Source organism: Microcebus murinus, chromosome 2 (genome assembly GCF_040939455.1).
Source record: "Microcebus murinus isolate Inina chromosome 2, M.murinus_Inina_mat1.0, whole genome shotgun sequence".
Taxonomy (NCBI): domain Eukaryota; kingdom Metazoa; phylum Chordata; class Mammalia; order Primates; family Cheirogaleidae; genus Microcebus; species Microcebus murinus.
The window spans coordinates 97,194,047-97,215,129 of record NC_134105.1 but is presented as its reverse complement, the minus strand read 5'-3'; the positions used below and the strand labels follow the sequence as shown (position 1 = coordinate 97,215,129).

General features: G+C 46.2%; 1 protein-coding gene across 26 annotated transcripts in view; it reads left to right on the top strand.

Annotated features, from left to right (window-relative positions):
• Nucleotides 1–21,083, top strand: part of PDE4DIP (phosphodiesterase 4D interacting protein) — a 206,049-nt gene that overhangs the window by 176,150 nt on the left and 8,816 nt on the right. For 13 of the 26 annotated variants that reach the window (XR_012918144.1, XM_076000026.1, XM_076000035.1 and 10 more), the window contains 13 exons: nt 136–252; nt 1,472–2,000; nt 3,496–3,731; nt 4,751–4,802; nt 5,856–6,079; nt 6,726–6,878; nt 8,844–9,029; nt 12,455–12,706; nt 14,272–14,403; nt 15,086–15,211; nt 16,667–16,856; nt 17,474–17,601; nt 20,648–20,890. Coding sequence is in view for 25 of the 26 variants with exons in the window: in XM_076000026.1 (XP_075856141.1) it covers nt 136–252; nt 1,472–2,000; nt 3,496–3,731; nt 4,751–4,802; nt 5,856–6,079; nt 6,726–6,878; nt 8,844–9,029; nt 12,455–12,706; nt 14,272–14,403; nt 15,086–15,211; nt 16,667–16,856; nt 17,474–17,601; nt 20,648–20,890 (2,568 nt within the window). In the remaining variant the exon portion in view is untranslated. Of the gene's footprint in view, nt 1–135; nt 253–1,471; nt 2,001–3,495; nt 3,732–4,750; nt 4,803–5,855; nt 6,080–6,463; nt 6,585–6,725; nt 6,879–8,843; nt 9,030–12,454; nt 12,707–14,271; nt 14,404–15,085; nt 15,212–16,666; nt 16,857–17,473; nt 17,602–20,647; nt 20,891–21,083 lie in introns of those variants that run through there. The other 13 variants (XM_076000029.1, XM_076000038.1, XM_076000039.1 and 10 more) reach the window with 5 other exon arrangements.

The following is a 21,083-nucleotide window of genomic DNA, read 5'->3' as shown; positions in this document are numbered from 1 at the left end:
ACAAGTCCTAAGAAGCATTTCTCCTGCTCTAGGCCTAGCCTCCTGCTCCTTAAGGCCATGGTATGTGTCACGGAGGTTGAGTGTGTATGTGAGAATTCAGTCATTCTGTAACACCTGCTGTCTCTTCCTGAGCAGGTGAATCCTTGGTGAAGCAGGACAGCAAGCAGGTCCAGGTGGACCTTCAGGACCTGGGCTATGAGACTTGTGGCCGAAGTGAGAATGAGGCTGAGCGGGAGGAGACCACCAGTCCTGGTAAGAGAACACGGTGGGGCTCACCTTCTCTCCCTGGAGTCAGCTGTCACGTTTGGGTGCTATTGGCCAATCCTACACCAGACGATTGCAGGGAGAGGGTGCTGTGGCTGAAGGGGACACAAGACCAGAGAAGGACAGGAAGTTTCGGGGAGAACTCTTGCCCAAAATGAGGCTGAGTGTGAATTTGAATTTCTACAATTGATTTTTGTCATACAGTTATTACTACTAATAAAGTTCTATCTAATTGATTATTATAGAAAGAAATGCTAAGGCCTACTTATTAGGGAAGAGCCCAAATGAGCTCTGGGGGACATGCAGGCCATAAAGTTAAAAACAATTTTGTTTGCATCATAAAAGGACCATAGCCATAGGGTCACCCACCAAATTAAAACCCAGAAGAGGAGAAAAGCACTGGCAATCTCTCTCTCACCCTTGTGGCAGTATAGTACAGCAGTTAAGAGCAAAGATCCTGGGGACAGACTGGTTGGTTCAAATCTCAGTTTGTGAACTTTTCCATGCCTGTTTCTTCATGTTAAAATGGTAATAAAGGAACGACCTACCCCATTGTGTACTAATGTCAATTAAATGAGCAGATTCTTCTAAAACACTTTAAGAAAATGCCTGGACCCTGGTAAAATGCTATGTATCCATTCTCATTCTGACTATCACTGCCCTAATACACCCCTGTTAATATGCTGATGTGTGTGTTTGAAGTCTTATTTTCCTGTTCCTCTTTTTCACACAGGGTTGTCACCCAATATACTATTAAATCATAGTAATCTTTGGAGAGCATTAAACTTTCATCATGCAGGAACAGCTTGTCCTACATTTTTGTGGCCATCCTAAGTATATAAGGCTCATGTTAATATCTTACTTAAGAGGCATTGATGTGTGTGGAATGAACACAGGACGTTGGAGGATTTGAATTCTGACTCTGCCTTGTGCTAGTTTGAGTGATTGAGAACAAGCTAGTTTACTTCTCTCTGAGTTTTTGTTCGCCTAGTCAATAAAATAGAAAGTGGCTATACCTAACTTACAGGGATGTTGGGAGGATAAGAAATATTGTATTTGAATGCCTAGTACAGTATCATAGCTGAATAAAGTACTGCTTCAACTTTTGCCCTAGTAATTATTGTCCTTATGACCAAACCTATTTCCTCTTGAAGGGAGCTGCCAAAGCAGCATGTCCAGCTTTTATTCAGAAACTATCTTTTTTCAGAGTGTGAGGAGCATGACAGCCTCAAGGAAATGGTCCTGATGGAGGGGCTGTGCTCCGAGCAGGGGCGCCAGGGCTCGGCGCTGGCCGGCCCCCCTGGGAAGAAGCCCCCGGAGAGCCAGCGAGGGAAGCAGGAAGAGTTCCAGGCATATGGAAAGTCGGAAGACACCTCTGTCCTACAAAAGGACATCAGAGATCTGAAGGCCCAGCTGCAGAATGCCAACAAGATCATTCAGAACCTCAAGAGCCGCATCCGGTCCCTCTCGGTGACAAGCGATTATTCATCCAGTCTGGAAAGACCCCGGAAGCTGAGGGCTGTTGGCACCCTCGAGGGGTCTTCACCTCATAGTGTCACTGACGAAGATGAGGAGTGGCTGTCTGATGGCACTGGGGCTTTCTACCCCCCAGGGCTTCAGGCCAAAAAGGACCTGGAGAGTCTCATCCAGAGAGTATCCCAGCTGGAGGCCCAGCTCCCAAAAACCGGACTAGAAGGGAAGCTGGCCGAGGAGCTGAGATCAGCCTCGTGGCCTGGGTAAGGAGGGCACTGTTTGGGCTCTTACCTGATTGTCGATGTCTAAGTTAGTGCTTAGAGTATGGCCGCTCAGGCAGTTGGAGAAAAGAATAGAGCGTAATCAGAAGGGCATTTATTCAAATGGTAAATTTAGGTTTGAAGAAGGGACAATGTAGGCAACCAGCAGGGCATTGGATAGTGGCCCAGTGTCTGGGAGATACTAGGTCTCTGGGATTTCCTCTTAGGAATGTATTATTAGTAAAGTGACAATATATGTGTTATATTATAGTAGTAGCCTGTAATCAGACTGTCTGGGTTTATTTTTTTATTTTCTGAGACAGGGCCTCACTCTGTAGCCTAGGTTAGAGTGCAGTGGCATCATTGTAGCTCACTGCAACCTCAAACTCCTGGGCTCAAGCCATCCTCCTGCCTCAGCCTCCCGAGTAGCTGGGACTGCAGGCGGGCACCACCACATCTGGCTACTTTTTTCTATTTTTGGTAGAAATGGGGTCTCACTCTTGCTCAGGCTGGTCTTGAACTCCTGACCTCAAGTGATCCTCTTGCCTTAGCCTCCCAGAGTGCTAGGATTATAGGTGTGAGCCACTGCGCCCAGCCTAGACTGCCTGGGTTTAAGTCTTAGCTCTGGCACTTACTAGCTATGCAACCTACTTAACCTTTCTGAGTCTTTGTCCTTATCTGTTAAATGAAGATAATAAGAGAACCCATCTCAAAGGGTAGTTATGAGGTTTGGGTGAATTAATACAAATGTTAAAATAGTGCCTAATGTATATTAAACTCTCAATGCTATTTGCCGTAATTATAATTGTTATTGATGCTTTGTGTTGAAAAACACAGGGTAGACATCCATCTTGTTATCTGTCCTGATTATTTATTGCTACTTAACACCATCCCCCCCCTGCAAAAAAAAAAAAAACAAAAAAAACTTAGTGGCTTCAGACAATAATTTATTGTCTCTCTTGCTTCTGTGGGTTGACTGGGCTCAGCTGGGTGGCTCTCATTTTAGGGTTTGTCATGTGGCTGCCATCAGAAGGTATGCAAGACTGTGTAATGGCCATCTTTGCAAAAATACAGTCTGCCACAGTATCGTAGCATGGAAGAAATTCAGACATCAGATGGTGTTTGAAATAAACATGAAAGGTCCTATATGGACTTAGTTTTAAGTGATTCTAAGTGTTTACTGAGTTGCTACCATGAGTCTACACAATATTGGTGCTGTAAGGGATGTGACATATGGCACTGTCTTTACCTTCACAGACCTTGTGGTTATTTTTGGACATATGACTAACAGGTATAAAACAGTTGGCATAGTAAATTTTTTGATGCAGCAGTTTCTTAGGGCAGAATGTACTGTTAAATACCTTGTATGGGTTATGTGCCAGGATTCAGCTTGGCGGAGATCCTTAGAGATGTTCTCACAGAAATTTCTACAGAAGTCCCTACAACTTATCATTCACTCTTTTCTGTACTCACTCTTTCCTTGTATTTCCTGTATTAGGAAATATGATTCCCTGATTCAGGATCAGGCCCGAGAACTATCCTACCTACGACAAAAAATACGAGAAGGGAGAGGTATTTGTTATCTTCTCACCCAGCATGCAAAAGATACAGTAAAATCTTTCGAGGATCTCCTGAGGAGCAATGACATTGATTACTACCTGGGGCAGAGCTTCCGGGAGCAACTGGCCCAGGGAAGCCAGCTGACGGACAGGCTCACCAGCAAACTCAGCACCAGTAAGTTGGCCACAGGGTTCTGGAATACTCTCAGGCACGCCCACAGTTCCAGGCCCAGGTGGCCACCACACCTCCACTGCAGCTTTTTAACCCAGGTCCTCTTTCCCCTTCATCTCGTGGGAGCCATTACAGGGTGAAGACTGGCTGGTGGGGAGCACTGAGAGGAGCACACAGGGTTGGAGATGCTGTGTTACAGCCGTAGAAACACCACCAGCCATGGAAAGGGAACTTTGGGGCAGGAGGCAGCATCTGTCTGGTGCTAAGGGGGAGAACAGGAGATGAGACTGAAGGGCCTTGTTATAGGGCAGAGAGCCCTGAACTAAGAACTGCAAGACCCAAGCTCTAGCCTTGATGCTGCCGTCAACTTGCTTTGGGCAAATGACTTATCCTTTCAGTGTCTATTTCTTCGTTTATAGCATGGTATTGCTCATGCATGTTTCAAATATGGATCAAGCACCATGCTCTTTTGGACGTGGTCTAGGCACTGGCTGGAGTAGTTCAAGGGTTATCGCTGAAGCCCTTTACCTAGAGGGGATTTCTGGAGAGCACCTGCGGGAGTACAGCGGGATCAGACTTTGGGGCCAACCAGCCCATCTCCTGGTGGCAGGTGCAGAGGGGGACTGGGCTACTTGTCATCACCTCAGAGACAAGTGCAGGTTCTACACAAAAGCTGTGATAGAACACAGCCGTGTGTCCAAGAGCCAGTCTAGGGCAGGACACGGAGGCTGGAGTGTTCCAGAGGGCAGCTGGGCAAGCGCCTCATGATCAGTGGAACAAAAGACATTTCAAACTTTCTGCCCTGCTTTAGGGTGGAAGCAGTCATGATGGTGACCCATTGAGCTCAGATGAGCCTACCAGGGCACTTCTCAGAAGACACAACCTGAGGCATCCCAGAATAATTACCCTGGATGCATGCATAGAGTAATCACTACCTGTGTCCACATCGGCTCCTGTGTTTGTAATGTGTGAAGTGGGACCTGTTTGGTTTCTTACTGTTTCTTTCTGAATTTGGTTTGCAGAGGATCATAAAAGTGAGAAAGATCAAGCTGGACTTGAGCCACTGGCCCTCAGGTAATTCAGGATAGAATCTGGTAAAGGGATCAGGACCAAGGCCCAAGGGGTCAAGGGCACTGCAACTTCACAACCAGGGGAAAAAAGGAAAACACTGAATGTAATGAATTCATTTATTCATTGAACATCTTGCTGGTGTTTTTTGACCAGATTCTTTATTCTCTTTTGATATAATTCCATTGGCCCTTAATTCTCCAGGCTTGGTAACCTAGAAGCAGTCTGACCAAACGAAGTAGGCTTCAAGAATCTTCTGCACCACCAGGGGTCTTCCCTGCTTTCCCTTTGTGTGTTTAATGACCAGGGTGAGCTTTTTGCAAGGCTGGCCTGCCCTAGGCTGGGCTGACAGGTAGTTTAATAGTCACCCAATTTCCTTGGAGAGAAAAGAATCATACAACAATACTTGATGAAAGATACCTAGACAGTGCAGGTCCCTGGGAGGTGACAGTAACTCAGGAACCAGTTTTCAATGAGTTACAGTAATGCTCAATAAAATATGGGTCCAGAGTCAGTGGTAGCCACTACTTTGAGCTTTTTGTGTCATGATTGTGCCTTAGACCACATGACTGCTTCTCAAAATACTTGCTGTAAAGGACAAGGTGTTTTGTTTTTATTTCTAATCAATCACAGAGACATACATGGCCTGTACTTCAATTAACTACATGATTCCACTTATACTCTTGGATATTGGGACATGATTTGTTCTGTGTTTCCCAGTGCTTACTCTCAGTTTTTGTACTTGTCTTGCTGGATATGATAACGAATTTCTTAAACTGTAGTTGTTCTGAGGCGCATGGGCAGCAGGGCCTTAAAAGGAGGGCTAGCTGTGTCTCCGCTAGTCCTCAGCATATTATGTGGCTGGAGCACTGGGTAGCTGTTTTTTTCTCTCCATCTGTACCCTACCTTCTTTCCACTCCTAATTAGAAACAAATTATTTTGATTATTTTCTGCAGGCATGGTCCGTTTGGCTTATGTGGCTTTTCTCATGAGCCATAGTCAGGGCTAGTTGACCTGGGTGATGTTGGTTTCACCTGTTGTCCCCCTTTTCCCCACCAGGCTTAGCAGGGAGCTGCAGGAGAAGGAGAAAGTGATTGAAGTCCTGCAGGCCAAGCTGGATGCCCGGTCCCTCACGCCCCCCAGCAGCCGTGCCTTGTCTGACTCCCACCGCTCTCCCAGCAGCACCTCCTTCCTGTCTGATGAGCTGGAAGCCTGCTCTGACATGGACATAGCCAGCGAGTACACACACTATGAAGAGAAGAAAGCTTCACCCGGCCACTCAGGTAGCCTCCACTTTCTGAATGGTACCATCTTTACGTAGGCTGAGAGGAGATCTCGGGAACCAGGCCTCATAGCTCCACCTTGGTCTGTATCAGGCTAAACATGGCTCTGAGGTCAAGTGCCAAGCACAAGCTCCAGTGGGTCAGGATCTTTGCTCTGCTCTTGACCCTACAAGTTACCCCTGTCATCCTGGCCTCCACTGGCATGTATGTGCTGTTGGACGCAAGGCGAGCCACAGCGGGGAGAGTGAGAAGATTGAGGCAGATTTTGTTCCCCAGAGACTCTGTCTGATAAACCTCTTTCTTTAAGATCTCATCTCTCGTGCAATGATCTTTCTAATTGCAGTTTCTGAGCAGTGTTCTCTAAGCATTTGTGGTTGTTCACAGGTGCTGTTTGGCTTGCCTGGTATTTTTGGAGGTGCCATTTTCATGGTTTCAGAGCTCTGAGCCCCTCTGTCACCCCTAAGGTGGTTTGATTCACTGAAGGAACTATCTGCAAGCAAGAGAATGAACACTGATAACAGTGCTTATGCTTGGTGCTTTGCCTGGCAGCAAGACTCTAGCCCTGGTACCCCTGGTTTAATATAAGGCCAGGATTCCAGCTCTCTGAAGAATACCAAACATTTTCTTTCATTCGTGGGTTTTATAGATTCCATCCATCATTCAAGTCATTCTGCTGTATTGTCTTCTAAACCATCAGCCACCAGTGCACCTCAGGGGGTTAAGGCCGAATCCAGCAGCAACCCCATCAGCTTGCCAACCCCCCAGAATCCCCCCAAGGAGGCCAGCCAGGCCCATCCAGGTATGCAACAGCCCATGGGCAGTGGCTTCATCCCCTCTCCCTCAGCTGTCTGTCTGACTTTTCTTCAGGGACAAAGTTTTGGACTATTAGGGGCCTATGTGCATCAAATCCTGGGCAGTATCAAGAGACCATCCTCATTTGCCAATTGTATCTAATTTTTTTTTTGTTTTAAATATTTTAGAAAATAAATAATCTACAACAGTCTTTGATCTGCATACTAGTTTTAACCAATAGTTGGCTAATAATATTTAAATAAACATTTTCAATTTTTTTCTCTCATTTCATCCTGGAGAACAAAGGGGCAAAATGTTTATCCCAGGATTACAACAGCCAAAGGACAAAAGGAAATTCACATCTACTGATCCTCCACATGTAACCCATTTAATCTACACGGAGGTCCCCTGCAGAAGGTGGTGCTACTTACTTCATAGCTGAGGATGCTGAAATATCCTCAGACAAGATTCTGCTCATAGTACATTGACATTCATGGATTGGCAGTCTGTTATATGTACATAGCACATATCTTGGGGGCAGTTTAAGGGTACATTCATTTACAGGCCCCAGCTTAGTTGCCATGGGTGCACTGTTCACTCGCAGCTCCATGCCAGGGATGGCAGGGAAAGAGCAAGCCTTGTCTCCACCTCCTACCTCCCTGCATAACTGGCTGGCTGCCTTCAGTGTGGCTTGTGGTGAGGTTTGACTTGGAGGGGTAGAGGTGCTCCCAGAAGGCATAGTGCTTTCTTTTGCCACTCTCATCTTCCTGAGGGCAAGTTAGCCAAAATCTTAAGGAAGAAGTGTCCTGACTCTTCCTGAGCCTGGGCTCAAAGTTTCTGAGCCAGAGTAGACAGCTGCTAGATCAGGAGATCATGGGGAAAAGCTGTACGCCCAGAGCTGTAGACATTTGCTTAATGTTTTGGGTTTAAACAGGGTAGAAGATCAAGGGTTTTAAAATCAGAATGCCTCCACAAAGGAAGTGTGGGCTATGTCACTTGGCAATTTGGGTGTCTTTGCAGTATTGATCTGATGTGATGTCAGCATCACAGGGCGGGGATGTGTTTTGGAATGTAATTATTGTCTTCTATATCAGACAGTCTCCACCAGTCAGTCTTGATTTCTGCTCCCTCCATTGGCTACTTGCCCAATAGCTGTTTTAAGGAAAGAAGAAACAAATCCAAACATTGGAACTTCCCGGGGTTTCTAAGGATCTGTCTATAGATGGGCTGCCTAAAGATCACCTGGGAAGATATTTTTAAATGTAAATTTCCAAGCCCTGCTCCCAGAGTTTATAATTATGTAGGTCTGCATTAAGGCCTAAAGAGTCTGCATGTAACAAAAGTTTTTCCTTAAGTGATTTGAATGCCCAGACAGGTTTGCAAGCTGTTGTGTCTAAGCCAGTCTACCAAGGCTTCTATTTTTGATTTGGTGAATGAACACATTGATTTGGGATTCTGAAGTTTGTTTCCATCAGAGTCGTGAACTGCATGCACTAATGCAGTTCTCCACAGCCCTTGTCCACTCCTGCCCTCCTCAGGATGGGCCCTGATGCTTTCAGAAGAGGAGTTCTAGGTGTACAGAGAGACTTGTCCCAGGGCCAAAGAAGGTACATGTTGGGAGTGGCATCCCATGGATCCTTGAGAGCATTCAGGCACAGCCACCCTGACCTGTCCATACCCAGCATTGCTCAGTAATGCCACCAGGCCTTCTATAGCCAATTGCTTTCAAGGCAAACGTAGAATATGTATGCAGGAGAGCTCTGGCAGCGGAGGAGTGAGAGGGGTCAGCCAGGCCAGCCTCTCTGGTAGCAATGATCACCCTTGGCTGTCTCAGCTTGTACCGCATTAAGTGAAGGCCACTCCTCAGGGTAACATCTGGTCGGGAGATGGTTTTACCTTCTAAATCTTTTACCTATTCTTTTCTCTCCTTTTCTTTCAATGATATGTCTCCTCCCTAACTTTCTGTTTCTAGGCTTTCATTTTCACTCCATACCCAAGCTGGCTAGCTTTCCCCAGGCACCATTGCCCTCAGCTCCGTCCGGCTTCCTGCCTTTCAGCCCCCCTGGCCCTCCCCTCCTTGGCTGCGGTGAGACACCGGTGGTCTCCTTGGCCGAGGCTCAACAGGAGCTGCAGATGCTGCAGAAGCAGTTGGGAGAAAGTGAGCACTTCCTGCTGCGTTTGTGTGCTTGCACACCGTGTTGCTCTGCATGGCTTGGGCTTGACGGCAGGGTTTAAAACAACATGGCACTACATGTTACCAATGGGAGACTGAGGGAAAGCTCTGCTTGCTTCTTTTTGGAAATGTATTTACTGTTATCTTTCTGGTGTGTGTGTCTCATCGGTTAACAGGTATATATGTTCATGAGGCTCTAGACCTGGTGCACACACACTGCAAACAGTGTTGGACATCGCCAAGTATGCCGAAGCCCTGGCAGATGGGTGCAGTGCTTACTGGTGGGGGTGGGACAGGGATGGTATGTTTTGCCTATGCAGGATGAAGTGGCTATGAAAAAGATGGCCACATTTAGCGGGCTCCTTTGTGTGACTTTTTGGGACATCATCAGTTTGGGCAAAAAGGATGGTGGAGGAGGGATTCGGAAAAAGAAGTGACCAAGCCCCTTTCCTATTGCACAAGGTCCGTCCCTGTCCTGGGACAGGTAACACATGGGCAGCTAGAAACACAAGTGTAGGCTGTGGTGTCTGATTGTGAATTCTGTCCTGTGACTCCCAAAGGTAATTGATCTTAAGTAGTTACATAATGCAGGGATATGTGAACAGTCATCTTTTAGAAAAGGGTTTGATGTATTTATGGGCTGGATGCCTCATCATAAAATTTTATGTATGTGATTCCTTATAGCTTAGAAAAAATAAGGAAAAAACTCTCATGTGATGAATTTGCTCTCTAGTAGTACCTTAAGCAACAACTAGAAAGCAGTTTAAAATTAAGTTAAAACCACTTTATGTGCCTTTCAAGAAGCTTGGGTGAGCCAGAGATTGATGACAAGGGTCACCATGCCAAGGGTGTCCAGTGACCCAAAACCATAGCCAAGAACTTGTATCCCTATCTTTTAAACATTTTTATTTATTTTGTCATTTTTTTTCTTCTTTGTCTTCTTTCTAAGAGGCCATCTTGGCTTCAGATGTATCCCTGTCCCTGAAGCCCCAAATGTTATTTGGACCAACCTATTTCTTTTGGCAACCCTGGAAATGGATACTTTGTTTAGTCTGCCCCCAGTTTGACTTCTAGAACCAGCTGGACCAAGACCATTTTCAGGAGAGTTTGTACATTCTGTAGGCAGAGAAGTCTAACAGGATAACTCTTCTGCTTACCAGCTTTACTCAGGTACAGCAATTGAGGGCTTACCTAGCAACATGAGCCAGGTCTTACTTGAGCCTCACAAAACTCCTGTGTGATAGATAAGGCCGGTGGCGGCAACAAAAGTTCAGGGAAATGAAAGTACTTGTTTGAGGTCACTAGTAAGTAGGAGAGATGGGTGAGAATCTCGTCTTCTCCAGGTTCCACATTTCCATTATACCTTTTCCACTTAGGATGGTTTTGTTACCACCCTCTTTAGAGTGTGGCACTGAGCGTAGCTGAACAAGCTCTGGAAACCCCTTGCAACAATCTCTTCTCTCTCTTTAGAGACTAGACGAAGGTGCTGGTGTTTCTGGCCTAAAACTTGTTACTTTAGTAATTCTGGCACCCACAATTGGTGGGTCACAAATGCCAAAAGGCAAGAGCATTCTCTAGCTTCCACTTCTTTCCCTTGCCTCCTTTCCCTTTCTCTTTCTACATGGGTCAGCTTGTCTTTGTCCAAAGGAAAGGATGGAAGGAGAGCATTTTATTGTGGGTTGAATTGGAGTTACATCGAGTCCGAGGCTGTTGACCAGAGTTTGGGTGGTCCCAGCCTTGGTGAGGAAGATTGTAGCCCTTTCTTTTCCCACCTGAAGGCATGATCCTTTCATTTCAGGGACCATTGCTTACCAGTGCTCATTGTTTGCTTTGAATGAATTTTCCATGTGGACAGTGGTGCATGATATCTTCTCAGGTCTCTGTGGGCTAAAATCTCCTTGTGTAAGAGTCTGTAGGGTGTCTTTGCATGGTTTAGGGAATATGCTCTGTATTGTGTGGCCAGAGGAGACTAGAACATGAGAATACTAATCGTTGGTATAATAGACTTGGAACCTCCCATGACCTTGATTAAAAAGTAAGCTGGCTGTCTACAACCACTGATTTCCCTCTTTGCCCTGTGTTGGGGTGGGGTTGAAGGATGTGTGAAATAGAAAGGAAATTATATCTTCATTGAATGCCTACTAAAATTTAGATGCTTAAGTTTTTAATCTCCCTCCTTAAGTCCCAGTGATACTAATGAACATAGAGTATTTTGCAAATTGGAAAAGGAGAGACCCATGATAATACTTCTTGAACTTTGTTGCCTATTAGGATCACCTGGAATGATTTTAAAGTATCCATTTCTCCATAGCTCAATATGTATCCTCTGCCAGTTAAGGCAAAATCTCTTGGGGTCCAAGTGTCAGTATATTTTTCTACATTTTCTCAGATGATTTCAGTATGTAGCCAAATTTGAGAACCAGTTACAAACAGACAAAAATTGGCAGGTGGCAATTGCATTAACCTCTCTGAGGAGTCTGGCTTGATTAGAGAAAATAAAAATGACCTCACTCCTGTGTGCTGAAGGGGAGCTACCTGTCTGTTCTGCTGCCCAAGTTCATAATCCTTAGGAAAAAAGCAATCTTCTGAATTTTTTTACTAAATTATGGTCCTACCCACCTCTTCCTGTCTCCCCCATGCTGGGCTTCTTTTTACAGAGAAGTCAGATGGTGGGGCTCAAAGGAAAGGCCTATGATTCCATAGGATCTATGAAAGTATCAGCCCATGGAAAGAAAGGTCCTCCCTCCCTCCTTGGAATAGGACTCAATGATTCTTTACACAGGAGTGATGGCATTTTGCAGTTCCTTGAATCACGTTAGACGGGATCCAGATAACCACTTGCCTTACATAGGACCTTCCCCAGCCTCAGCAAAAAGCTCTTCAGTCTGAAAGAATTGGGGCCACCGTATCTAGCTATATTTCATGTCCCCTTTCTCCTCTGAAAACTTCAAAGGAGAAATGGAAATATTGGCTGGTTGGCTTTGGGGAAGGCTAGAACTCATAGGCAAATAGATATTCCTATTCACAAGTAGGCTCAATTCTATATCTCTTTATACTCTTGACCCCTAACTTTGGGGCTAAGTTCTACTTCTGGAACTTCCTTTGGACGCTATCATGAGATAGTATAGTAGGATCCAGGAGTGGGGCCACTGGATTTTTCATTTGTGTACACTGGTAAGTTTCAGATTCTGCATCCATCCTCTACCTTGTGTGTCTCAGGAAATACAAGGGCAAAAGTTGTAACCTCTAGGTTATGAGTCTTCATCTAATTGGTATTCCACATTGCCCTGGCATCTCGACATCCCAACTGTCCCCTGTCAGTCTCCATTCTTAGCAGTCACACGCTGTCTTGCTAATCCTTCCCTTCTGACCACCCTGTTTGTTTCTCACTCATATTTCTTTCTGCCCAGGTGTCAGCACTGTCCCTCCTGCTCCCCCAGCTACATTGCCAAGCAGCCACTTGGAAGCCAGCTCTTCCCACTACCTCAACCCTGCCCAGCCCCACTCTCCTCTGAGGGGCGGCCTAGAACTGGGCAGAATCCTGGAGCCTGGGTACCTGGGCAGCGGTGGCCAGTGGGGCGTGATGAGGCCTCAGAAGGGGAGTGTGTCTGGGGACCTATCCTCAGGCTCCTCTGTGTGCCAGCTTAACTCCAAACCCACAGGTAAAGCACAAAGCTGAGCGCGTCTGCCCTAGAAAGGAAATCTCATTCACAGTCCACTCCTGTCCCACCTGGGCAGGGCTTTTATCATTTCTCCTCTAGTCCCTGGCTCACAGAGTGAATCTAAAATGAAAGGGCTGTCTCAGAGCTTGATCCTCTCTAAGCGTATCCCTTCATTCTCCCTGCCCAGGGCCTCAGTGCTCTGCAGGGACATGGGAAAGCCAGGGACCCACCTCTTGTGCTGTCACATTCAGGTTCTTCTCTATTCCTGCACCCTGACCTCTTCACAGCACACTCTCTCAGACCCTTCCAGAACACCAGACACAGGCATTCACAAGTCCCCTTCCATCAGTCAGGAGTTGTTAACAGAGAAGGACACAGCTCCCCTACCCGACTCATGGATCCTGTGCACGAAATCCAACCACAGCAAGCAGAGAGGTGTAGCTGAGGCTGCGAATGCTGGGATGCAGCTCAGTTCCATGAGTGAGACAATTGTGATTTTCAGAAAAAGACTGAGCCCAAATCAGAACAATGCAGCTGATGCAGTCTGTTGTCAGCATCCCTTCTGTTGTTCTTTTCTGCATCTTTTTTCCTTTCTTTGGGGTACTCCTTCCTCCTCTCTAATCTGCCCTCAGATCCCTAGATCCCAGGAGGCTATCTTATCTTCCTATTGTATTAAAAGTGATTTGGGGGAAGCATTATCAGTCATTAACCACATGGGATAAGTTTAAGGTCATGTGCTTTTACTTTAGGCCTTCTTGCTATGGGTGGGAAGAAGGACTTTGCCCTCATTAAATAGTGCTCAATCATCTGTCAGTAAGAAGAAAGGGATTAGAAGACAGGTAGAGTGAGAACTTCTCTATCATCCTCAGAGTCACACCCACGAGGTGTTATTACCTCTCCAGATGCTAGGCAGGCCCTCTCTGCAGCCTTCAGTTATTTTTTAAAAATATGTGGAATTCCCTTTCATGTACAAGACCCCTGTGTAGGAGGAAGCCCATGGGTTTCCTTAGCAAGGGGCCATCCTGTGTTTGAAAGCCCATTTACTCTTTTTTTTTGGTTTTTTTGAGAAAGAGTCTCACTCTGTTGCCCAGGTTAGAGTGCTGTGGCATCAAGCTAGCTCACAGCAACCTCAAACTCCTGGGCTCAAGCAATCCTCCTGTCTCAGCCTCCCTGGTAGCTGGGACTACAGGCACATGCCACCATGCCTAGCTAATTTTTTCTGTTTTTAGTTGTTTGGTTAATTTCTTTCTATTTTATAGTAGAGATGGGGTCTCCCTCTTGCTCAGGCTGGTCTCCAACTCCTGAGCTCAAGCAATTCTCCCGCCTCGCACTCTCAGAGTGCTAGGATACAGTGCTAGGATTATAGGCGTGAGCTACCACACCTGGCCCCATTGATTCTTTAAACAAGATTTCCAGTCCCCTGGGTGCCTATGTGCCTTGGGTGCAGTTGGCAGAAGGCTAATGATGTTTAGGGATCTTGCTGAGAGGCCAGTGGCTGAGCCCCACCTGACTAATTGAGATTCTCCATCTCCATCTCTTTCCACGTCCTGGTGGGATGGCTGTAGGCGCTGACCTTCTGGAAGAGCATCTTGGTGAAATTCGGAACCTGCGCCAGCGCCTGGAGGAGTCCATCTGCATCAATGACCGCTTGCGGGAGCAGCTGGAACACCGGCTCAGCTCTACGGCCCGAGGAAGCGGTAGGAGAGACCCAGCTCTTCCTATTTCTGGCCGTATTTGGGGTGCTTATGAAGGGAGGGCCCATAGGCAGAGCCTCACAGATTTCACAGCACTTTCATATACTTTACTTGTTCCTTAGAAATAGTCCAGCAAGGGAGGTAGGGACAAGTACTGTTACCCCTACTTTATGGACATATCTGAGCTGAAAGGATAACTTTCCTCAAGGCAGAACCAGGTCTGGGCCCCGGAGTTGCCTGACTTCTCAGCTCATCCTTACTCTGCCAATAAACTGCCTGCTGATTCCTTATGCCCTTGTCTTCTGATTGGCAAGTAGGAGAGCCAGATCTTCAGTGGTCCCCCTGTCCCACTGGCCACTTCACTGAGGTGGCCTATCTCTTCACACTCTCCGGAGCTGCTGTCACTTGGAGGCCAATCCTTCCATACATTGTTGTCCTGCCTACATTCCAGCAGCAGGTTTTAGGAAAAAAGAGCCTCCTGTACCATTGCAGTTATGGCGTGCAATAATGCATGCAAAGAATCCACTGAGAGAGCCACCCAAAAACCCGGCCTTCAGCCTACCGTGCTTTATTTAGCCCTGGGCCTGGAGTCCCCAGGGTTTTCTTCTGGGCTTGGACACTATCTTGGTAAGATAGAGAGTGGGAAATTTTTAGAAGCATCTGTTACCCAACTGTGTACTTTCAGGGACAGGATCCACCTCTAACTTCTATGGTCAGGGCCTGGAATCCGTATCTCAGCTCTGCAATGAGAACAGAGTCCTCAGGGAAGAAAACCGAAGCCTTCAGGCTCAGCTGAGTCACATTTCCAGAGGTGGGTGGTCAAAAACCACAAACTGCAGTCACTCCTAAGTCCCTCTCTTCCTTGGCCACACTAATCACCAATTAAAAAAGCAAAGAGAAAAGAAGGTAGAGATGACAGAGCTACGCAGATCCAGAAACCCAAAATTCTAATAGCTATTCTCAGGCTGAAAAGGGCTGCTTCCTCAGAGGTCTCGGCTATGGGCCCTCAGACTCCTAGGCTTCTGGGGAAAACAGCACAGGGAAATCCATCACTTCTGGGCAAGCCCATCTGCATGGATCCAGAAGCACTAGCTGTCACACTGGGTATCAGTATGCTATCTGTTCTACCTCCTCCCACTCACAGCCGATTTGGAACCAGGAAAGGAAGGAATGTGAGTGTCTACAATCCCTCTCAAGTTTCTCCAGACTTTACTGCAGCTCTGTGTGTCTCCCTGGTCCTTCTCTGCCACCCCTCCACCTCCTCACCACATCCCTGCACTCAGGGCTCCTTTCTGGTCAGTACCCTATGACTCTGTGTTGGCCCACATTAGCAATTGTCCTCCAGAATGTTCCCGACCCTATTCAATGGGCATTCATAGGTGGGTGTCATTTCCCATGTGGTCTGGGAGGCAGCTGACCTTAGTTGTTAATTAACTTGATTAAATCAGTGTATTATCAGTAACACATTATTTTTATTTACAAATATTTATTGAATAGCCATAAAAAGACTGAGAATAGTATCCAAAAGGATTAAGCCCAGAATGAAGGAATGCTTGTGGAAAAGGAAAAAGACATCAAGAAATATTTCTAAATTAGCCACCTCAGAGCAAGAAGACTTGAGAGGAAAGGTTACTGCTTGGGGAAGATAACAAAAGTTAATAGATAAGAGAGAAGGCAGAACTACTAAACTACCATTGCATGCTTGGAGAGACTAGAACAGCCCTCACAGGTGAGAAGACAGTAAGAGATTTAAATGAGCACAATCTGCAGGCACACTCCACCCCAGAAGACTGGCCGAACCTGCAGCCTTATTCTCAGTCCCTGTCAGTAATCTTAGAAGATCTGTGAATATCAGAGTAAGTGCCACAAGTCGAGAAAAGAACAAATGTCCCCGTTTTCAAAATTATGAAAATGATATATTCTAAAAAGAAATCTTGATGTTGATCTTTGTCAAAGTTCAAGAATGGACTGTTGAACAGATGGTATGTGAGACTTGGAAAATGGTGAGCGTTAGAAACCAGGATGTTTTCTCTAAGAGTGAGGCAGGCCAGATTAAATCAGTGGAGTGAAGGGCATTGCAAAGAAAGAGGCGCTCTGTTCCCTGGGGTGTGTGGCACAGTGAGATGGCACTCGCTTTGCCCACCAACTCAGGGCCTTCCTTCCCTTCGTCTTACTTCTGTTTGTCAGGGCGATGTGCGTGGGCTCATCCTCCTGTTGAGCTTTGGCCCCCACAGTATGAATAATAACCCTGTGTTCTGCTCACCAGAGCGCTCCCAGGAAACAGAAAGCCTGAGGGAGGCTCTGCTGTCCTCTCGATCCCAGCTTCAAGAGCTGGAAAAGGAGCTGGAGCACCAGAAGGTGGAAAGGCAGCAGCTTTTGGAAGACTTGCGGGAGAAACAGCAAGAGATCTTGCATTTCAGGGAAGAACGGCTCTCTCTCCAGGAAAACGACTCCAGGTAAGAGGGAGCCCACTGATAGAGACGCTGGTCCCATTTTTATAATAGAAGAAGGGATATTGGCAAGACAGTTAGTGTGCTGATTTGGAAACCTCAGTTTCCCTTCTGCTACTCCTGGTTTAGGGGTAGCTTTGAGCAGAAGGAAGGACTTCTCTGGGAATGCCTTTTTTACCCCAAAGTTGAGAGAGTAAAACCCTGTTATATAGAAGGCTTCAGCATATCAGAGACTGGAGAAAGAATGTCCCCATGCTTTCAGTTAGTTAGACGACATTTGTCTCACCATAACCTAGGAAGCTTCTATACTAGCCACGATGCTTGTTTCCAGCACAAGCCCTATAACTGTTTGTCACCATGAAAAGAGCCCTGTGGATCAGTAAGAAGGTTGGGCTGGTGTTTCTGTTCTGCTCCTAGCTAATGCAGCTCATGGTATGACTTCAAGCAAAGTTACTTTATCTCTCCCTGCCTCTGTTTCCACATCTGTAAAATTTAAGTGATGGTCCTCATGACCCCCTGAGTTGACTTCTGGGGATAAAACTCTATACCGAAAGGTCAGCTCCCAGCCCTGGTATGGCTGAGAGGCTCTGCCACCTCAGTGGGCCCCTGCCTTTCCCCGGCAGGCTGCAGCACAAGCTGGCCCTCCTGCAGCAGCAGTGTGAAGAGAAGCAGCAGCTCTTCCAGTCCCTCCAGTCGGAGCTGCAGATCTACGAGGCTCTTTATAATGGCAATTCCAAGAAGGGGCTGAAAGGTATGTGTTCTGCACCCCCTCTACTCCGTGAGCTCTCTGCCGTTGCTTAGGATGCCAATGAGGTCTCGTCTTTGGGAGTTTTGGAGATCATGGCAAGCTTTAGAATTCTGTCCCAGAAAACCCCTCATCAGACCTGGGGCTCCCAATGAGAAGGGAGTGGAGCTCTCATACACAAAGTCCAAAGGTGAGATGTTGGTGGCACGAGAAAGATCCAGCCTGAACATCCTTAACAATGGCCCACAAGGGAAAATCCAACAACTTACTTGGCCAGAGACAAGTTAGTCAAATGTCTAGATTATAGCATGTTTTTTAAAGAGATAGGGTCTCTCTCTGTTGCCCAGGTTGGAGTGCAGTGTTGTGATCATAGCTCACTGCAGCCTCAAACTCCTAGGTTCAAGTCATCCTCCTGCCTTAGCCTCCTGAGTAGCTAGGACTACAGGCATGTACCACTATGCCTGGCTAATTTTTCTTATTTTTTGTAAAAACAAGGTCTTGCTATCTTGCCTAGGTTGCTCTGAAACTCTTGGCCTCAAGCAATTCTCCTGCCTCCCAAAGTGCTAGAATTACAGGCATAAGCCACTGCACCTGGCCATTTTTTTAAAAAAGCAAAGAACTTTCCTAATGATATTGTCATTTGAAAAGTTCTTTAATATTATAAATAATATGTACTATCAATCCATATATCCACGGTGGGAGGCAATCCACTCCCACCCTGACTCTTTTCCCTAGTGGGAAAAGATACAAAAGTGAAAGAAGACATTATATAAATACCACTAACAGGACCAAAATTTCAATCCTAGATTTAAATGTTAAGTGCATTTATTGAGGACTTTTTCTGCCTACTGAAATAATAATCTAACATTTGAGACTCTCGATATATTTCCCCATTCTTCTTAAAATGGAGAATGGTATTCAAAACAGAATGTTAATCAGTCACAGCAGGCTGGAACAGAGGGCTGGTATCAATGTGATGAAATTTAGCCAAGATGAAAACCAAAAATCCTGAGCTTGATTAAAAGTATCCGTGGTAGAAATCAAGGATTGGGGGCCTTGCTCTGAAGCCATTCATGGACACGAGAGTGGGGAAGTTCGGTGGAAGCATGTGTAAGCAAGTAAGTTGTAGGCCAAGGGATTCTAGAAAAGCCAACTCAACTTGTGACCACAGAAGTGTGTGGTGTCTGCATGTGGAGACCATGTCTGAGATGTGTTAGGTTGAGGGGCGCCATCTTGTAAAAGGCCATCAACGCTCCAAGGAACATAATGGAACAGGGATCACAATGGTGTGAGACCAGAAATCTCGAACTAGTTGAAGAAACTAGAACATTTTAGGCTTTGAAATGATCATGAGGAAATGGAAACTGGCTTCAAATATTTAAAGAACTGTCAGGTAAAGAAAAACTGATGCGTTTTGTGTCCCTCTAAGGCTTGAGCAAAAGGTGAAGGGCAGTGGAATTTACACTAGAATTTTCACCATTCAGGCAAATTTAATTTTCATAAAACTTGATTTAGTTTCCCAAGTTGCTAAAGAGAAGGTGAACTGGAACTTGAAGAAATATAGGGGACTCACCAGGCTGAGAGAACAGCTTAAGCACAAAGTCATGGTGAGTGTTGGGTCAGCAGGGAGACCAGGGTTACCACCGGAGAAGCTCGGTACCAGGAGAGTGAGAGGTCAGGTTAGGGGAACAGAGAGTGGCCAGAACACAGAAAGCCTCCAAGTCAGGATAAGAGTTTACATTCTGTGTGGTAGACAATGAAAGGAGGTTTTTTTTTTGTTTTTTTTTTTTTCAAGGAAAATAAGCACATGATGAAAATAGAACTTTGAGATGCTAAGTCTTGTGGGCCATGCTGGAGTTGGGAGACAGTAGAATCCAGCAAACCTATGGTTGGGTCTAGTGCTATTCTGGGGTGTTAAGAGGTGAGAGTCTAATGTAAGGTGCTCTTGGGAAGATAAAAGGGTTTTGGTAGATGAAAAAATGTTTCTAAAACACAGTGAGCAAAATTTAGTGAAAATTTGGATTTAGAAAGAGAGGTAGGAGCACGATGGAACTCTGGACACAATTGAAGGATGAATTATTTGCCAAAGTCTCCTAAACCACTTCATCCTGAACTACCTCCCCTTTCATGCCTTTCTCCCAGTTTATGGGTCTTTTAGGATTCATTTCAAAGCTACTACCACTAAAGCTCCGTAGTCCCTTATCCTTAATTCCCAAAGCTAGTAAGATCTCTGAAGTAAAAGCTTTTCATATACTCATTGGGTGCCTTCCTAATTGAACTGATGGGAGGATATTCATAGTCTTTATTTATCTACCGTGTGAGCATATTCACATAGCTCATTGCAGAAATAATTATGTGTTTGACTAAGGGCTGTGGCCCAGATGCAACTGGGCACATGTGATATATGACATATGCACCCTATTGCCTTGCCAAAAACCAAAACAGATTCTACCTTTGAAATACATTGGGCCTTAAGGTTTTCAAGTAAGAGAGGATTGTGGCCTTTTGTAATATTTCTTAGGTCTCTTCATCCCCAGTACAAAGGAATAGACTATGTCTGGTAAATGGAGGTAAGGAAAAAGCATGGAAAATTCACTTAGTTATGATCACTGATCTAAGGTGCCCGACCGACACACATTCCTACATGCTGCCCAAAGCCCTCCTCCTTCTCGTCTTTGATTTCTGAGTGTGAAGGCCATCAAATCTCCTCCTCCCTCACTCTCTACCCTTCTCTAGCTCAGTGCTGACCTTCTGCCTTGGGTGTCTCTGCCCCTAGCCTGCAGGATTAAGGTTACTATGGAGATGAAATGACGGGCTTGCCGTCCTCCTCCAGTGACATGCCCTCTAGGTGCACGTGGGGATGTGTGCCATCTCAGTGTGCCCCAGGCCCCACACAGGAATGGTGACATCCCTCTCACAGATAGATGTGTTGTACAGGACCCTGAGATGACAGTCCTTGGCGAAAGGAATGTCACAGAGGAGTGTTCTGACAGACAAGTGCTTGAAAATACTTGGGTCAGTGCTACCAGCTCCCCCCTCTCTCTTCTTTCAGCTTACAGCCTGGATGCCTGTCACCAAGTCCCTTTGAGCAGTGACTTGAGCCACCTGGTGGCAGAGATACGAGCTCTCAGAGGGCAGCTGGAGCAGAGCATTCAGGTGAACAATTGTCTACGACTGCAGCTGCAGCAACAGCTGGAGGGTGGTGCTGGCAAAGCCAGCCTTAGCCCTTCCCCCTCCATTAACCAGAACTTCCCAGCCACCGCTGACCCTGGAAACGAGCAGCCGATCCTCCAAGGTAGGAAGGAAAAGGGAATTGGGAGGCCCTCAGCCAGTGGGGCGGTCACCAGGAGGTCTGTGTTGGAAGGGGCAGTCTGTTTCTCTCATGCCCCTTAGGGGCCAGTTGAAAATTGGAGATGCTCTAATGTAGCATCCTGCATGAAAGAGTAGGATTCAGGACAGACCTGGCTCTGGATTCTGAGTTTGCTCCT